At 49.2% G+C, this 18,257-nt stretch overlaps 1 protein-coding gene and 1 non-coding gene across 5 annotated transcripts; both read right to left on the bottom strand.

Moving 5' to 3' along the window:
* Positions 1-4,000: 4,000 nt before the first annotated feature.
* LOC136004342 (large ribosomal subunit protein eL13-like) lies at positions 4,001-9,397 on the bottom strand. Of its 4 annotated transcripts, none has more exons than XM_065660778.1 (6): positions 9,004-9,397; positions 7,865-7,973; positions 6,839-6,980; positions 5,975-6,148; positions 4,849-4,932; positions 4,001-4,200 (listed from the first exon to the last, which is right to left on the bottom strand). In XM_065660778.1, the coding sequence occupies exons 1-6, from the start codon at positions 9,380-9,382 to the stop codon at positions 4,042-4,044; spliced, it is 1,047 nt and encodes a 348-aa protein (XP_065516850.1). In that variant the 5' UTR covers positions 9,383-9,397; the 3' UTR covers positions 4,001-4,041. The 4 variants fall into 4 exon arrangements, with proteins under 4 accessions (XP_065516850.1, XP_065516852.1, XP_065516851.1 ...); XM_065660780.1 differs by having other exon boundaries at positions 4,849-4,905; XM_065660779.1 differs by having other exon boundaries at positions 7,865-7,970.
* On the bottom strand, positions 7,560-7,641 carry LOC136004527 (small nucleolar RNA MBII-202). The gene has a single exon (XR_010608525.1). It is a non-coding gene; the product is annotated as a small nucleolar RNA MBII-202 (small nucleolar RNA).
* Positions 9,398-18,257: the final 8,860 nt, after the last annotated feature.

Genomic DNA, 18,257 nt, shown 5'->3' with positions numbered 1-18,257 from the left:
TCCACCATCTCCTGCATCCACCACACTGGGCATTGCAGCCACCCTGGGGGATGTCTCTGCTACTGTCCCCATCACAGCCATGCAAACCCTGTACCCAGCACCCTGCACCAAGCCCCAACACATCCCCATTGACAGCCAGCTCCTGCCCCACCGTGGGGGGTGCTGGTGGAGCCCCCCACCCTCCTACCTCCATCCAGTCCCATGCAGGCATTGGGACTGCATCAGAAGCAGGATGCAGGATGCAGGGGTTGGACTTGTTGGGCATGTTGTGGTTCAGGAGGTGCTTATTGCTCACCCACAGCTCCTCCTTGGAGAGGACAGCCAGTGAGGCTTGCAGGGATAGCTCAGGCACATTACCTTTAGGCTTAAATCATAGGTTTAAACTAAACAATAGTGTGTGTGGCTTTAACATAGTAAAATACAGCAAACTCTTCTAACTTGCTAACACGTAGAGAAAGGAATGTTCGGCTGATGGGGGAAGGAACATCACGGGACTGATAACTAAGGAGACAATAAATAAGACCAAGGATGCCAGCCTTCAAGATAGCAGAGTGGCACCTGACATGGAGCGAGACTGGAACAGAAGCAAGGACATAGCAACTGCTAACTCAGCACTAGGACCTTGCAAGCGTGTGCAAGCACTGAAGTCATTCAGTAAACAGTGAGGAAGACTATTGACCACCACCAGAGAACCCCCACTCAGCAAGAAAGCACGTGTGTAACTAGAATGCAAATATTAAAATTAGTTCATATGAAAGCTATGAATATGCATGAGTATGCTAAATATACAGCTGCGGCTAGCAAGTAACAGGCACACTCAACTTTGCGAAATGATTTGTGTGCGCGTCCAGTGCTGCAATAAAGAATGCTGCTTTCTAAAACTCCAAATTGAGTCTTAGAGAGTTTCTCCAACCAACTTTTATGGTAACACACCTATGGTGCCTGTGGGGTGCTGGGTGGCCAGGCACAATGTGGGGCAGGCAGCTCTGTGGGAGAAGGGCATGTGGGGGAAGTTGGATGGACACTGCCTTTGCTGCTGTCAGGGAGCCAGGCAGGCACCCATCATGCTTAGGTGTCCTGGGTTCAGCAGTAGCAGTCATTTTTCTCCTTCTTAGTAGCTGGTGCAGCGCTGTGGTTTTGACTTTCAGCCTGGGAACAACACTGATAACACTGATGGTTTTAGTTGTTGCTCAGTAATGTTTACTCTGACCAAGGACATTCTCAATCTCATGCTCTGCCAGGGAGGAGGGGAAGTCAAGACAAAGCAGAGACAGTACACCTGACCCAAACTAGCCAAAGGGGTATTCCATACCACAGCATGTCATGCCCAGTATATAAACTGGGGGCAGTTACCCAGAAGGGGTAGATCACTGCTCAGGTCGGACTGGGTAACAGTTGGCAGGTGGTGAGCAGTTGTATTCTCTCCCCTTGTTATTTCCCTTATCACTATTATTATTGGTGGTAGCAGTAGTGGTTTTGTGTTACACCTTAGTTACTGGACTGTTCTTATCTCAATCCGTGGGAGTTACATTCTTTCGATTCTCCTCCCCATCCCTCCAGGAGCAGGGGGAGGAAGAGGGGGAGTGAGTGAGCAGCTGTGTGGTTCTGGGTTGCCGGCTGGGCTTAAACCACGACACTAGGGCACATCACCCTGCAGTGCCAGGTGTGCGGGGTTGGGCAGGTCCCTGGTGCGCTGGTGGGGACTGGGGTGTGATGTTCAAGTGAGTGGAGGGGACCCCAGAGACCCCCTCCTGGGGGGGTGGCCAGTTCCAGGCCCAATGACTCCATGGGGACCCTGAAAGGCATGAAAGCACAGTAGGGTGAGCTGGAGCTCTGTCACCCCTTAAGATACTGCCCTGTACCTCCAAACACCAGCCTGCCCCACGGGTGCTGTTGTGCCCCCATTCACTTGCCAGCCCCCTGGGCTGAGCAGGGGTCCTGTGGAGCCATGCCCAGCTTTGCCCCAGTGCCACTGAGGGGCAGGATGAGTCCCATGTGGAGGGAGCACCCAAGTGGGGCTGGGAGGCTGTGCAGGAGTGGGGGCTGTCCTGGGCCCCCACCCCAGGGTACCTGTCTTGGTGCTGGGGAGGACAAACTCTTCTGTCGCTGCAGGCAGTGGGGACATCACATCCTTGTCGGTACGGCTGGGCAATTTTGGTAGTGCTGGCCATGTCCTGCTGCCTCAGGCAGGGCTGGTGACACCCTGGGGTGATGGGGCAACTTCCCCCATGCTGGGGACAGAGGCCACCCTCCACCTGGAGGATGGTGATACTCAGCCAAATGATGCTGCAGTAATGGGTCATTGAGGGGCTCTGCCAGCCCCAGCCTCCAGGAGCTGCTTGCCTCGGGCAAGGTCTGGGACAGAGCTACCCTCTTGACCGTGCCCCAGCATGCCCAGCCTGGCCAAAGTTTCCCAGTGAAGTCATGCATGGTGCAGGCAACCCTGGCACATGGCTCTGGTGCCCCAGCTCCAGAGGGCATCGTCCCCCTCCCCGGGATCACAGGCACACCTTGACATTCCCCAGTGGAGGGAGTATTGGCTCCCACCCTGCCTGACCGAACCCCCTCACCTGGGTGCTGGTGGCCTGGGCTCCGCACAGGGCTGGCTGGGGTCAGTGTGCCAACCGGAGCAGCCACCGCTGCCACCTCCATACAACTGACTCAAGCTGCAGTTTGGGAGCAAAGCCTTAAGAGGGAGGTGACAAGCTCCGTTAACTGCCTTAAAAGTGATTCTACTTATTTACAAAGGTTTTTATTTCATTTTGTGATTTTGTGCCTCCTTATCTCACCGGCAGGCACCGAGGCTCAGTGGGGTCCCCAGGGTCCCCAGCACTGGTGGCTGTGCCGGGGCAGGTGCTCCCAGTCCAGACAAGCCCCTCATGGCACTTCCCTTACTTCTAGCATCTCACAGCCCCTTACCCTCCCCAGCTGCTCCCTGTGGGGTGCCAGGGGCCCATCCTGGTTGCAAGCCCCCACTGAAGCATGAAATCAGACTCTACAACTCAGAGAGAGTTATAAAGCAGGTATGTTTATTAGGGCACCTGGTGCAAGGGGGATAGCTCCTCCTAACTTGCACTCCGGGGGGGTTAAGCAAGCAGATATTTATTACACACAAACATGCATATTCATTAGGTTACCGAGAGTTCAGGGGGGATATTACAATTAGTTTAAGTACTCATTATCATAAGTCTCCTCCTTTTTTGGTGCTTGTGCACTGCCCTCTGATGGCCGTGGGCAGGGGTCTTCAAGATGAAGTAGTCTTCCTCATGGGGGCAGGGGTCTTCAAGATGAAGTAAGCAGTATTCCTCACGGTGCACTTTTCACCTTTGGCACTGTCAGATGCCCCAGTAATCACAAATTAGCTGAAACCAACCATATCTGCAAGTTTCTGATAGCTGGCAAAGATTTAGAACAGCATGACCTTTGTACAAAATTTATTGCAAGCAGAACAGGATGGGCAGACAAGGAGTATCCTAAGCTAGCAGATGTTTGGGAGTCACTGTCTCCAACCTGAGGAACAACAGGGGTTGAAGAGAAGCTAGGGTCTCTACCCCCACAAACATCATGAGGCCCAGGGCAGGGCTTATGGGGCAAGCAGCTGCTAGAAGCAAGCCAAGCCCCCAGGGGTGACACATACCAACTGTTCTGCCTCACACACAGCCAGATGCAGAGCTGTGACAATCATCAAATCTGAACTGATTTAATGGGAAGCAGACAGCTCATCAGGGAGGGCAGCTCCCCCCACAATCCCCCCCTCACTGGCAGCTCAGCAGTGCTTGCCAGGGCCAGACCCAGCGAGGGGTGGGAGGGAACACAGTCTGCAACCCTGAAGACAAAGCAGAACCCTCACCACAGGGCACTGGCATAAGGCAGGTGTTGCTTCCACTTGCTTCCAGGGAAGTTCAGTCTCTCATCACCACAATCTGCACCAGCACACACCCCCACCAGAGTAGGGCAGCTCAGTTCCATACATTTGCCCTAAAATGACTGCACACTCATGTTTCCACATTTTTTTTTATTGACAGTTCTAAGGAGAACAGCTTATTTCTTCTTCTCCACATTGTGCTCTGCTGCTACTTTGGCATGTTTCGTATGGATCCCAAAAATCCGGGCGTTGGCCCGAGCCACACGCAGGCTGGCAAAGGCCTTGAAGTTCTTTTCATCTTCCGAGATAACACGAGCCTTCTCCCGCTTGAAAACCTGGTGGGAGAAAGCACAGACTGCACACATGAGAGCCTCCTAGGGACCATGTCCAAAGCTTAACACAATCTTGCTCCATTTCCACTTCTCACTCCATGGTGCTGTGAAGAACAGAGCACTTGTGCCATCTACAGGCCCTGACCTCAACATTGCTCAGCCAGGCACCTCATCTCAACCCATTTCCCAATTTGTCCACATCAGCACAGGGCCAGAACATACGGGGGGGGGGGGGGGGGGGGGAACCAACAAACAAAACCACCAAACAAGCCCATGCAGCGAGGAGTTTGAGACAGTGACATCATGTATGATTATTCCCAACCAGCATGTCTGGACCTGAACCCTGACACACTGGAGCTCTCCTCCAGAACCACAAACATAGCTCTTGATTTAAGGACTTTCTCAGTCAAAACATTTAGCAGAGCTCCAAGTAATTGGCTCTTTGCAGTCTGCTTTGCAGCACCGAGGAAACAAACAGATCAAGGTACTCCTGGCAAAAGACAAGGATGAGCTTGACCAATTCCTGCTTTTCTTTGATCCAGGATGGAAAGTGTTTGGAGACAACCCTGAGCTGCAGAACAGCAGGAGAATCCTCTCCACAAAGCTCAAGTCTCAATTATCACACAGGAAATATGATTTAGTCACACTTACAGTCTTGATCAGCATAACCTGTCCAGTCAGCTGAGTGGCCATTTTGAGATCCTCAGCCTGCAGAACAAGAGGACAAAACCCATCCTGGAAAAAAGCAGCACTTAAAACTTCTCAGACTGGTAGCTGGGTTAGAAGCATGCCTTGAATGCCAGCACCCAGCTCAACACAACTCTGAAGATTTAACACCTACTTGTAATGAATTCAGCATTTCAGGAGCATTTGGCACAGTCATGCTACATCAACAACCCACACTCTGCCTGGCTATCCATTAGCCCAGATCTGCCTAGAGGAGCAGCAGCCTTCCAGGAGTTCTGCCAGCTGGTAAAATACTGACATCTATTGTGCTGGTTTTAGTTTGATACCCAGCATGTTCCTCAGCAATTCCTTCTAAGGCTAATTCCAACTTCTTGTAAGAGTATGGAGTGAGACAAAAGTTATTTTTGTTTTAGATAAGCAAATTTGGAACTGTATTTCAGTAGCTACCTACTGGCAGAGGAGCTCCAGACCCTTCCTCCCCTGTTCCAAAAAGCCTCCCAAGTGCAGTGGGCTCTACTGCAGGTAAGTGGCTCAAAAGTGACACTCTCTGGAAGATCAAGGACAGCCTGAGCATATCACTGTGTCCCACAGGAAGCACGTATCTACCATGGGCAAAGCCAAAGGAGGCCAACTATACTCTGCGTCTCAGTGGAATTTTAATGAAAAGCATTTTTTGTGTGTAAACAGCAAAAACCTTCTCAAGGCTGCCTTGCACATAGCTTTTGCTGAACTACTCCACTGAAGAGTGTGTCCTCGCCACTTTCTCCCTTTCCACAGCAGAACAAAATTCCACATGAACTTTTCAACTATTCTGACTATTTAGCATTGCAATCTGAAATTCAATTGGTTGGGCAATGACCAAAGCTCCCAACAGACCACCTGAGGAGTCCAGCCCCACATCCAAGCTGCACTCCTTTACCACCTCAGCAGTCCCCAATTCAACAGCACTACCTGACTACGCAGCACTGGGACAGACAGACCGACAGCCAGAAACAGGCCCTGTGAAACTGTGAACTAGATGACCTTTGAAGGTCCCTTCCAACTCAAACTATTCTAGGATTCTAAACATTTGTAGCATCCAAGTACTTACTGAGCAGTCTCCCTTCTTCGGCATAGCCAGCTTCCTTGGGAAGAGGATAAGCTTGGAGTGGTACTCCTTCAGCCTCTGCACATTGGCTTGCAGGGACTCTGTGGACTTGTTACATCGCCGGGGATCCACAGAGATTCCAATAGTCCGGGCAAACTTTTTGTTGATGCCAGCAAGCTGAAGAGAGTGTGTGGTGTCAGCATCTGACAAGCCCCAGTGCCACGGCACTACTGCCAGGAGCTGCTTCAGTCATCAGCCAGGGATGGGTTCAAGCACAGCCATCACAGCTGCAGACCTTGGAGAAAAGCTCTGCAGCTGACTGAGCAGCCTGGTAGCAGCACAAGGGTCACACATGCCACAGACAACAGGCACCTGGGTGTCTGTAGTTTAGTGCTGAAGACATTCCACTGACTTTACAGTGATTTTTGCAGAAGGATTTCAACAGGTTCACGTTGGCTAAGTTTCCAGGATTAGCAGAAATGTGTTTCAAAGTAAACAAAAAACTTAATGAATAGGCTCTTAGTCTTCCAGTCCCCCAAAAAAGTTTAGGAGACTCAAAAGCTCTTCCAGAATCCAATTTTAACAGAATTTTAAGTAACAGACTGACCAGACAAAAGGTTATTTATTATTCAAAGCCACCTTTCACTCTGATATACACTGCATCCCCACTCCCTGGTTAAAGAAAAGGCAAGACCAGTGTTTTCTGTACCCCTGTAGAGCAGCAACCCCCCAGGTCTCCCATGGCTGAGCCAGTGCCACCAGATACTGACAGCTCAGCACATGGTATATATACAGAAAAACAGGACAAGACAACCAAGCTCCGACTCAGTAAATTTGATTGGGTTGGGATCAGAACACCATACTTACTTTAAGTTCATCCAAGCTGAAGCCTCTGCCAGCACGGACTTTTTTATGGTACTTTATAGTAGGGCACCTCACTATAGGCCGGACAGGCCCAGCCACAGGATGGGGAGTGATGCAGCGAGCCTTCACCTGGCGGGCCTTTCTCCTGGAATGTCAAATGGGACAGCAGTGAGGAACACAAATCATCATAGAATGGCTTGGGTTGGAAGGAACCTTAAAGCTCATCTAGTTCCAACCCCCTGCCATGGGCAGGGACACCTTCCACTAGACCAGGTTGCTCTAAGCCCTGTCCAACATGGCCCCAAACACTGCCAGGGATGGGGCAGTCACAGGTTCTTTAGGCAACTGTGCCAGTGCCTCAGCACCCTCACAGGGAACAATTTCCTAAGATCTCATCTCAATCTCCCGTTAATTTAAAGCTGTTCCCCCTTGTCCTGTCCCTACCTGCCCTTGTAAAAAGCCCCTCTCCAGCTTTCCTGACAGCCCCTTAAGGCACTGGAAGCTGCTCTAAGGTCTCCCCAAAGCCTTCTCTGGGCTGAAAAACCCCAGCTCTCTCAACCTGCCTTCATAGGAAAGCTGCTCCAGCCCTCAGAGTATCTTTATGGCCTCCTCTGGTGCCACTCCTACGCTGCCAGCTGACCACCCTTTGCAGGGAGGCTCCTGCCATACAGGGATCTCTCATATACAAACACATCACTGGCCTGGCAGCCTAATGGATACTTCTGTAGAGCAGCTGCAGTCATCAGATATAAAAGGGTTTGAGGGAATCATCAATGTGGTACAGCAATTCTGGAGATTTCTCATCACTTTGCAGCTGGAATGGCCTGACCCTGACTCCACACCAAATGAGCACCCTGCTGCAACCCCAAACCTCTAGCAAGTAACATTAGAGCAAAACCTGAAAATAATCACACAGCACTTCAGCTCCCTAAGCAGCCTGATACAAAACAAGAGACAACCTCCCCCAGTTACAGGTGCTAAGCATGCCCAGCAGGAGCTTCCCAGGGAAGCTGGGTTGCAGTCATTCACCTACGGATCTTGCAGGCAGGTTGGTTGAACCATGTGGCCACTTGCTGCTGCCAGTCCTTATGAAAGTGAGGCTTCAGGATCATGCCATTATGGCTGGGCGCCATGGCTTCTGAGACAAGGAGGCACAAAATCACAAAATGAAATATAAACTTTTGTAAATAAGTAGAATCGGTTTTAAGTCACGTTAAGTTTGATGGCTTTGTAACAGTAGCAATGGAAAAATAACTGAGGTGCATGCTTCACAGAAGAGAAAAAAAACAGTAGAGTGCAGCTAAAGAACATAATGAGAATTCTTGTATAAAATAAACCATTGTAGTTGGGGTAGTTTTAAGTCCTTATGACCTTAGTACAAAAATAAGTGTAAGAAAAACAGGATAGGAAAAACGGGACATGTGGATAGGGAGTATCTGGGACTAGCAGGTGTCCAGGATGGGCTGCAACTAAACTAACTGATAAGTAGAAGGACAGGATGATTGCTATGTCTGCAATGTTACTGAACCCATTTAAGCTGGTATAAACATTATCTACTGTGCATGCTTCAAAGGCTGCCAGAAATTATGAAAATTGTTGAAGAAGTAAATGACCCTCAGAGACCACCACCACATTTTTGTAGGCATGCGGGGAAACTTTCTGGAAAATAATGTAATACGTAAGTAGCTTCATGAATATGCATGCATGTACGTAATGAATATGTACGCCCAGTGACAGCTTGTGTAGCAATACGAGGGCACGCTAAGAGCTATCCCCCGTGTCTCCCAGTGCCGCAATAAAAAACACCTGCTTGTCAACTTAAACTTTGCTGGCGAGCTCTTGGAGATTTCTCCGAATCACTTCTGGGGCCTGAGAACACGAGCACGACTAAAGGAAAACACTGGGGTACAGGGGCTAAGGGCCTCCCTGGAGACCTGGACAAGAGCCTTTCTCCTACTGCTCAGGATAGGCCCAGAGAGCCCCGAGCTTTCCTATATCTCGGCCCAGGCCCGGCTCCAGTCAGCGGCCACTCTGGATCTAGGCGCAGCTCTCCGTGCCCCGAACAAGGCTCCTAGCAGCTCCGAAGCATATTCCGGCCCGAAACACGACCCCCAACGAGCGGATGACAACAGATTAAATCCCCAGAACACAACAACACCCAAACTCACCTCCCTCTACAGCAAATGGCCGACCAGAAAAGGAAGCGGGGGCGCCACGCACGCCAAAAGTGCAGCAGCGACAGCCAATGGGTACTGCCAAGGGAACAACCCAATGACAACGGCAGCAAAAGCGCCTGGCGACAGTTTTACCACGCCCGTAGAAAAGATGGCGCCGTCTTAAAGGGCCTGCACCCCAGCAGGGCTCTGCTAGCGTCTCCAGGTTAGGAGGGACGGAGAAGTGTCGAGGACCACCACGCACCGTGTCCTGCAGCAGGCTGGGCCTGGTAGCGGTGGCATGCCGCCAAACAGCATAGCCAAGCTGGCTGCACCCTGGGAGCCACCTGCACTGTCCACACAAACGTCCCACTGTACCACCACCCTTGGCCATCACTCTCAGCTCCACAGAAGTGAATTCTCTTGGAAAAGGGTTTATTCAGGTAGCCTGGAACACAGCCCTGACTTAAAAATAAATAAATATATCAAAGAACACATGAAAATTCATCTCCTGATGAAAAGTGAATTCAAAGGATGAACCTGTGAAGAAACAAATAGATTTGGAATTAAAACATATAAACAGTATGTGAAATACAAGCTCACTCCTCTAATCGAGATAACAGGGTTTTATTGAGGGACAAAGTCAATAAAGCAAAACCAAGAGTGCTGGGCGGGTGACCGTAGCCAGAGTTGCACTGATTAGCATTTGTTACAGGTTTATATACTTTCACTATTGCATTAGACATATACATATTCATAATTCCTGTGTATAGGCGGGGAATATTATAACTAGCTCCAGGAACTTATTATCATAAGTCTCCTCCTCTTGGCATCTGCGCACTGCTCTCTGGTGATCGTGGGCAGGGGTCTTGAGGATGAAGCAAGCAGTCTTCCTCATGCAGGCAGGGATCTTCAAGATGAAGTAAGCAGTCTTCCTCACAGTGTACTTTTCACCTTTGGCACAGATGGATGCCCCAGTAATCACAAAACTAGCTGAAACCAGCCGAAACCAGCTGAAACCAGCCATATCTGTAATTTTTCTGATAGCTGGCAAAGATTTAGAACAGAGTGACCTTCATATAAAAGTTGTTGCAAGCAAATCAGGAGGGGCAGACAAGGAGTATCCAAAGTTAGCAGATCTTTGGGAGGCACTGTCTCTAACTGATAAGTAGAAGGATGGTGTGAAGTAATGCACTCATGTTTAGTGGGGCCACTAAATTCTGTTATCTCACCACAGACTTACAACACAAACATTGTTCTTTATCTTCAACCTAAGTTAAGTTAAAAGTACTTTAACCCTATGTTTTCCAGACACTAGCTTTCCTCATATCAAACCCCCCCCCCCCCCCTTTTCTTTTACCTTTACAAATTCTTTTGCTCTGTGACTCCATTTTGCTCAAGAGTTCTGGCCATTTTCAACTTGTTGTCTAATCTTGTGTCTTTAGCGAGCTTTGCGAACTCATACAGTTATATCCACATAGCGACACCTATGATTTGTGAAAGCCAATACATTTATGTGTTTATCACATCTATCAAATGTAGAAAACCAAGGGAAATTACTCCCACCAGCTTTGAGACGGACAAGGTATTACTCAAGGGTTGGTGTTGGCAGGTCCATGCTGGAGCAGCAGAGAGGACACCTTGCAGAACATCCTCCCATCATCCAAGGAAACAAGAGGCTCTCTGCTCCAGCCTGACCCAGTGAACTGGGGTCTAAAAGCTGTCAGAGACTGGGCTGGGGTCTTTCAGCTCACAAACAATCATAGAATAACTTGAGACAATAATCCGTCCTAAAAGATTAACCTAGCCAGAGCACACCAGGCACCAACAACCATTTTAATGCTTTCCCTGATGAAGGGCAGACAACCATGTCATCACAGCTTCTTTTGCAAGAGCCAGAAGGATGGAGCCAGAGGAACTGCCAGCCTTTTACTGCAGCTTCCCAACAAACAGCCCTGGTTTTGCTCATGTTCCTGAGAGCACCTCTCCTGCTCTGAACCAGCATGTGTAACTCAAAGTCACTCTCTGCCGTGCTAGCTTCTAACATCACACTGTGGGGTTACACTGGGCTCTGCACACAGGTTTTCCTCAATTGCTGCTTGTAAGACATGTGTTATAAAAACTGAATATGAGTTATTAGCCAGGGAGAAGAAACCCCTTGTCCTGTTGCATCTCTGTAGCTGTAATAAGTTTTGTATGTGCCAAAACACATATCGGCATCTTGACATACTCTACAAACACAGCAGCACATTATGGACAGTTTATTCTAGTGAAGTCTGTTTTTCAGCTTCTATTTTATGTTCAGCAGCAGAGATGATCAAAGGTGACAGCAGAGTTACAACTACAGCACATCAGCTATGCAGGGGTTTCACTACACTGGCCATACTGGCACTGAAGGGGACAGCCCTGTACTCCTGCCATGTGTCACAGCACAGGTTGATTACAAGGACTCCACATGATCTTTTTCACCCTGAAGAACATGTACATCACTCCTGTGTGCAAGAAATCTTTCCAGTGGATTAGACTTACCTGACTCCTAATCACTATTACCCTGCTGAGAATCAATTTCAAAGTCCTAAGGAGTTCTCCTTCCTGCAGGAAAAAGCTTGTTAAAAGAGCCAACATAGCCATCCCTTAATTTTTGGGTAACAGCAGCACAGAGATTCCCTATTCGGGATCTTTAATTCTGGAAAAGGGAAAGGGTCTGTGTCCAAAAAAAGCCTCTTGAGTCCTCCCATGCTGCATCAGGAACAGGCTTCATACTGGTCTCAAGCGTAGTTTTTCCTCCTCCTCATGGTTTGGCCTGCAGTTGTGTTGAAGGGGTTTTTGCTGTTGTTGTTGCTCTTGTTTAAAAAGAAGATTTACGGAAAAGTATTGTTTTATTTGCAAAACATACAACACTAAGTTGACTGCTGGTCATTTTGGATGTTATGACCAGACTTCTGCAGGAAAGATCAAGTAGATACACAGGGTGCTGCAACCCAAGTGTGGCTCAGCCCAGATCAATGGGTACAGAGCTCCTGCTGAGCTGGTGGGGACATGCCAGGTTAACTGGTGAAGGGACTGTCAGGACACAGAGGGGAGGAGGCAAAGCTCTGTCTCTGCAATAAGGATTCCTTGGTATCATTAGGGACTGTAGTGATAGGACAAGGGGTAATGGGTTAAAACTTAAACAGTGGAAGTTTAGATTGGATATAGGGAAGTTCTTTACTGTAAGGGTGGTGAGGCACTGGAATGGGTTGCCCAGGGAAGTTGTGAATGCTCCATCCCTGGCAGTGTTCAAGGCCAGGTTGGACAGAGCCTTGGGTGACATGGTTTAGTGGGAGGTGTCCCTGCCCATGGCAGGGGGGTTGGTACTGGATGATCTTAAGGTCCTTTCCAACCCTAACTATTCTATGATTCTATGATTCTATATGAGGTATCAAGGAGCTTACAGGTGAAAACTGCCTGGAGTCCCCAGAAAGCATGAACCATCAGCCAAAGTGACAGGTCCCATATTCTTTCATCAAAGCCAGAAACTGTCCATCTGATTCCTGTGCATCTACAGGATACAGAAGGATGAGCTGTTCCTGCCTTTGTGGGCTTCACAGGAACAGTCACTGTCTGCTCTCCAGGAAATTACACTGCTAAGAGGCTAGCAGAGAAGTGCAGGTGAGGGACACAAATTCCAGCTTTGATCACTTCCACAGAGCACTCTTACTCCTCTACCTTGCAAATACCAGCTGGTGTTCAAAGGCGGACTACTCACTGCTAGAAGAGCACACATTCTTCCCTCTGCCTGCTCCTGATCTGGGAGGTTTGCAGTACAGTCACTTGTTCACATGAGCTCCAGGATTCCCTCTACAAGACTTTCTAGGACCACAGAGACACTGCAACATCTGAGCTACAGAGCACAGAAAGTAGCAAGGCAAAACCCCACCAGTTAAAAAACCCAAAATCACAAACAAAACCCCCACACAACTTCAACTTACTGTTTGTAGCTTTTCCCAGTTCTCCAGTAAGAGCTTTTCTGTGTGCCTGTAAGCCTGAGCCACCAGGACTTTTGCTTCCTAAAAGACAGTGGCAAGGAGATTCAGAGCAGAACAAATACAACATGTGGATAAATGAGGGATGGAATCTGCAGACTGAGCCAGGCAGAAAGTAGTTCCCATCAACAGAAAATAGAGATAAACCATGTGAAAAGTAGCCAGAGGAGTACTCGTGATAAGGAACAGTCAACTCCTGCACTAGCACAACTCTCCAGTAGAGTCCCAGCTGATGGGAAATGCAGTGTAATTAAGAAGGCTGTCTGGTAGCAAAAGATGCAGCTCAGCACAAATCCCAGGGAAGCAAATTCCTTTGAAATTCACTCCCCAATGCCTAACAGAAAAACATGAACTGTTTGGATGCAAATTATTTGCATTTTTTTCCTGAGCTGCAGAAAGTCAAGAACAAAACCAGGTATGTATAACCATGGGTGGCCTTACATGGTCCATCTTTTGCTGAAGTCCCTGGCTGAAAGGTGCATTCTCCAGGTCTGGGAAGGAGAGCTACCCAATGCTGGGCACTATCACATACTGCTTCACCATGGAGTAGGCTATCTTGGTCACCTTCTTCAGGTCATCCAGTGCTCCTGAGGAAGAGACAGATGCAATACTTGCCAGCTTTAAGCTGAGTGCAAGAGAAGCACATCCTCCATAAACACACATTTTACTAATTGAGAGACCAGAGTGTTACTGCAAAAGACGGTCACAAAAACTCCCTAAGACTCAAATTGGAGTTTTAGAAAGCAGGCATTCCTTATTGCAGCGCTGGGCACACATGCAAATAATTTCACAAAGGTAAGTGCACTTGGAGTCTACAAGCAGCGTCCATATATCCAACAAATGTATGCATATTTACAACTTTTCTGGGAAATGTTTTACATTAGATTTCCTGGAACTAATTGTAATATTTTCTTTTTAATTATGCATAAGCTTTCTTGCTGAGTGGGTGTCTCAAGGGGTCTCTTGAGGTCCTGATAGTCTTCCTCACTGTGTCCGCTGATTGACCTCTGTGCTTGTGCATGCGCAAAAGACTCTTGTGAATTACTTAACAAGTGTGTCTATGTTTTAGGTCAGTTTGTTCTGATTTGTTCCTTATCTTGAAGAACGGGCCCCATCTGTCTTGGTCACTCCTTACTTATCTTTAAAGGCTACCCTCTTTTTATACATACTCCAAGGCCGCACTGGCCCATCTTGCTCTCAACAGAGTGTTCCCAATTTACAACCTAACACCTTAGCTTACCATTAATAAAGCAGATTCAATTTACAACTTAGCATTTCAGCTTACAAGAGGACTCACAGGAGCCCATGAAGGAGAACACTCTACCTGCTGATGGACCTTTCTACATGTACTGCAGGACCCATGAATGACTGAGTGAATCTACTGGTAGCTAGCTTATGTGGAGTGCTTATCTGTCACTGCCACCCCATTTGGATATAACTAGTTGGAAACATGGCACAGAAAGCTCTAGGCCCTCCTATGGGCTGAGTGTCTCACCAGGCAATTGCATCTGTGGCCTTAGGTTTTGGGACAAGTCACAGAATCACAGAATCACAGAATCCCAAGGGTTGGAAGGGACCTAAAAAGATCATCTAGTCCAACCCCCCTGCAAGAGCAGGGTAACCTACAGTACATCACACAGGAACTTGTCCAGGCGGGCCTTGAATATCTCCAGTGTAGGAGACTCCACAACCCCCCTGGGCAGCCTGTTCCAGTGCTCTGTCACTCTTACAGTAAAGAAGTTCTTCCTGATGTTAACGTGGAACTTCCTATGCTCCAGTTTACACCCATTGCCCCTTGTCCTATCACTGGATATCACTGAAAAAAGCCTAGCTCCATCATCCTGACACCTACCCTTCACATATTTGTAAACATTGATGAGGTCACCCCTCAGTCTCCTCTTTTGCAAGCTAAAGAGACCCAGCTCCCTCAGCCTCTCCTCATAAGGGAGATGTTCCACTCCCTTAATCATCTTTGTGGCTCTGCGCTGGACTCCTTCAAGCAATTCCCTGTCCTTCTTGAACAGAGGGGCCCAGAACTGGACGCAATATTCCAGATGCGGCCTCACCAAGGCTGAGTAGAGGGGGAGGAGAACCTCTCTTGACCTACTAACCACTCCCTTTCTAATGCACCCTAAGATGCCATTTGCCTTCTTGGCCACAAGAGCACATTGCTGGCTCATGGTCATCCTCCTATCCACCAGGACCCCCAGGTCCCTTTCCCCTTCACTACTTTCCAGCAGGTCACCCCCCAACCTGTACTGGTACATGGGGTTGTTCTTCCCCAGATGCAAGACTCTACACTTGCCCTTGTTAAATTTCATCCAGTTTCTCCCCGCCCAACTCTCCAGCCTGTCCAGGTCTCGCTGAAATGCCTGTACACCAATGCACGCAGCATGGGGAATAAACAGGAGGAGTTAGAAGTCTGTGTGCGGGCTAAAGGTTATGATCTAGTGGCGATTACAGAGACATGGTGGGACAGTTCACATGACTGGAATGTGGTCATGGATGGCTATGTCCTTTTTAGGAAAGATAGGTCAGCGAAGCGAGGTGGTGGAGTTGCTCTTTACGTGAGAGAGCAACTAGAATGTATTGAGTTCTGTCCGGGGTCGGATGAGGAGCAAGTGGAATGTCTGTGGGTACGAATCAAGGGGCTGACTGGCACGGGTGATACAGTTGTGGGGGTCTATTACAGACCTCCTGATCAGCACGAAGGAGTTGATGAGGCTTTCTACAGGCAACTGGAAGTAGCCTCGCGACTACATGCCTTAGTCGTCGTGGGGGACTTTAATTACCCCGATATTTGCTGGAAGACTCACACAGCCAGTCATTCACAGTCTAGGAGGTTCCTCGAGTGCATTGATGATAATTTCTTAATGCAAATGGTGGACGTACCAACTAGGGGAGCAGCGCTGCTAGATTTAGTACTCGCCAACAAGGAGGGTTTGGTCGAAGTGGTGACGGTCAATGGCAGCCTTGGCTGCAGTGACCATGAGATGGTGGAGTTTAGGATCCTGTGTGGGAGGAATAGAATACCTAGCAAAGCCACAGTTCTGGATTTCCGAAGGGCCAACTTTGGCCTCTTCAGTCAACTGCTAAGGGAAGTCTCATGGGAAAGTGTACTAGGCGGTAAAGGGGCTCAAGATAGTTGGTTAGCATTCAAGGACCGCTTCTTCCAAGCTCAGGATCGGAGCGTCCCAATGAGTAGGAAGTCAAGTAAGGGATCTAGGAGACCGGCGTGGTTAAACAAGGAGCTGCTGGGCAAACTCAAGTGGAAAAGGAGAATCTATGGATTATGGAAGGAGGGGCTGGCCGCTTGGGAGGAATATAGGACAGTTGTTAGAGGATGTAGGGAGGCAATTAGGACAGCTAAGGCCTCCTTGGAACTCAATCTTGCTAGTCGGGTTAAAGACAATAGAAAGGGCTTCTTCAAATACATAGCAAATAAAACTAAAACAAGAGGCAATATAGGCCCACTGCTGAACGAAGTGGGTACCCTGGAGACAGAGGATATAAAGAAGGCAGAGGTGCTGAATGCCTTCTTTGCCTCTGTCTTTACTCCTGCAGACTCTCCCCGAGGGCCCCGGATTTCTATAGCCCCAGAAGGAGTCAGGACAAAGGAGGAGTTTGCTTTGGTAGATGAGGATTGGGTTAGGGATCAGCTATGCAAACTGGACATCTGTAAATCGATGGGTCCGGATGGAATGCACCCACGGGTGCTGAGGGAGCTGGCGGAGGTCATTGCTAGGCCACTTTCCATCATCTTTGGTAAGTCGTGGGAAATGGGCGAGGTGCCTGAGGATTGGCGGATGGCAAAGGTCACACCAATCTATAAGAAGGGCAAGAAGGAGGACCCGGGTAATTATAGACCGGTCAGCCTTACCTCCATCCCTGGAAAGATGATGGAACAACTTATTCTTGACTCCATCACTAGGCATATCAAGGATGAGGGGGTCATTAAGAACAGCCAACATGGTTTTATGAGGGGGAAGTCATGTATGACCAACCTTATAGCCTTCTATGAGGAAGTGACTAGGTGGAGGGATGATGGTAGAGCGGTAGATGTAGTTTTTCTTGATTTCAGTAAGGCATTTGATACTGTCTCCCACAGCATCCTCATAGATAAGCTAAGGAAGTGTGGGCTTGACGATCAAGTAGTGAGGTGGATCGAGAACTGGTTGAAAGGAAGAAGGCAGAGAGTTGTGGTCAATGGCGCAGAATCTAGCTGGAGGTCTGTGACTAGTGGAGTTCCTCAGGGGTCGGTGCTGGGACCGGTGCTGTTTAATATTTTCATCAATGACCTGGATGAGGGAACTGAGTGCACCCTCAGCAAGTTTGCTGATGACACAAAACTGGGAGGAGTGGCTGACACACCAGAGGACTGTGCTGCCATTCAGCGAGACCGGAAAAACCTGCAGGAAAGAATTGCTGAGGTGAGTAGATCGAGAGAGGATGCCTTTAACACCGGAGCGGGGGGAGAGATCAGCGTCCAGGAACCTCAACTCAGAGCAGCTAGAGCTACCGAGGGAGCTTCAAGTCCTGGACAGGACCTGCCCAGGAGCCGGCAGCTCAGCTGACGCGAGCAGCTGACTCACAGGGGGCGGAGCCAGGAGCAGCGGCACCAACCCTGAGTGGGTAAAAACCTGCCCCAGGGAGCGCGAGCGATCTGAGCAGGACGAGGGAGTTTGCGCGGGCAGGCGAGTGGGATGGTGAGCACCCGTCGTATGGCCAGGGTCCGGTCTGGGAGCTCTGCTCTGGCTGCCCCGGCGGTGGCCAGCGTAGGCACCCAGACAGAGCAGATGAGAGGGGAGGCTGCAGTGCAGAGCTCGAAGTGTAGAGGATGCCTGCACTGGTCTTGTGAGGGAAAGGTGCACTATGGGCAGGGCTGCACTCGGTGCTCCCTGGTGGAGGTCCTCCTGCAGCAGGTGGCTGAGCTGCGGAATGCTCTTAGCGGGCTTCAAGATGCCAGGGTAGCTGAGAGGAAGCGGAGCTGCTTGCTCCAGCCCCATACTATGCAGGGGCCTCAAGCTTCTCCTCCAGCTCATGAAAGAAAGAAGGAGGCCACCAACCCAGGAAGTTGGGAATTAGTGACAAAGAAAAATAACAAAAGTAGGAGGAAAAGGACAATTAAAGGCAAGGGGCTTCCTCCTGAATCTGTTGTCCCCACCCAGAACCGCTTTGCTGTCCTGCAGGAGACTAACGAGGAAACGCACTTGCACCACAAACAGCCGGATTATGCACGGGTAC

The sequence above is a fragment of the Lathamus discolor genome, chromosome W (assembly GCF_037157495.1).
Source record: "Lathamus discolor isolate bLatDis1 chromosome W, bLatDis1.hap1, whole genome shotgun sequence".
NCBI lineage: Eukaryota > Metazoa > Chordata > Aves > Psittaciformes > Psittacidae > Lathamus > Lathamus discolor.
This window is presented reverse-complemented; position numbering and strand designations above follow the sequence as displayed.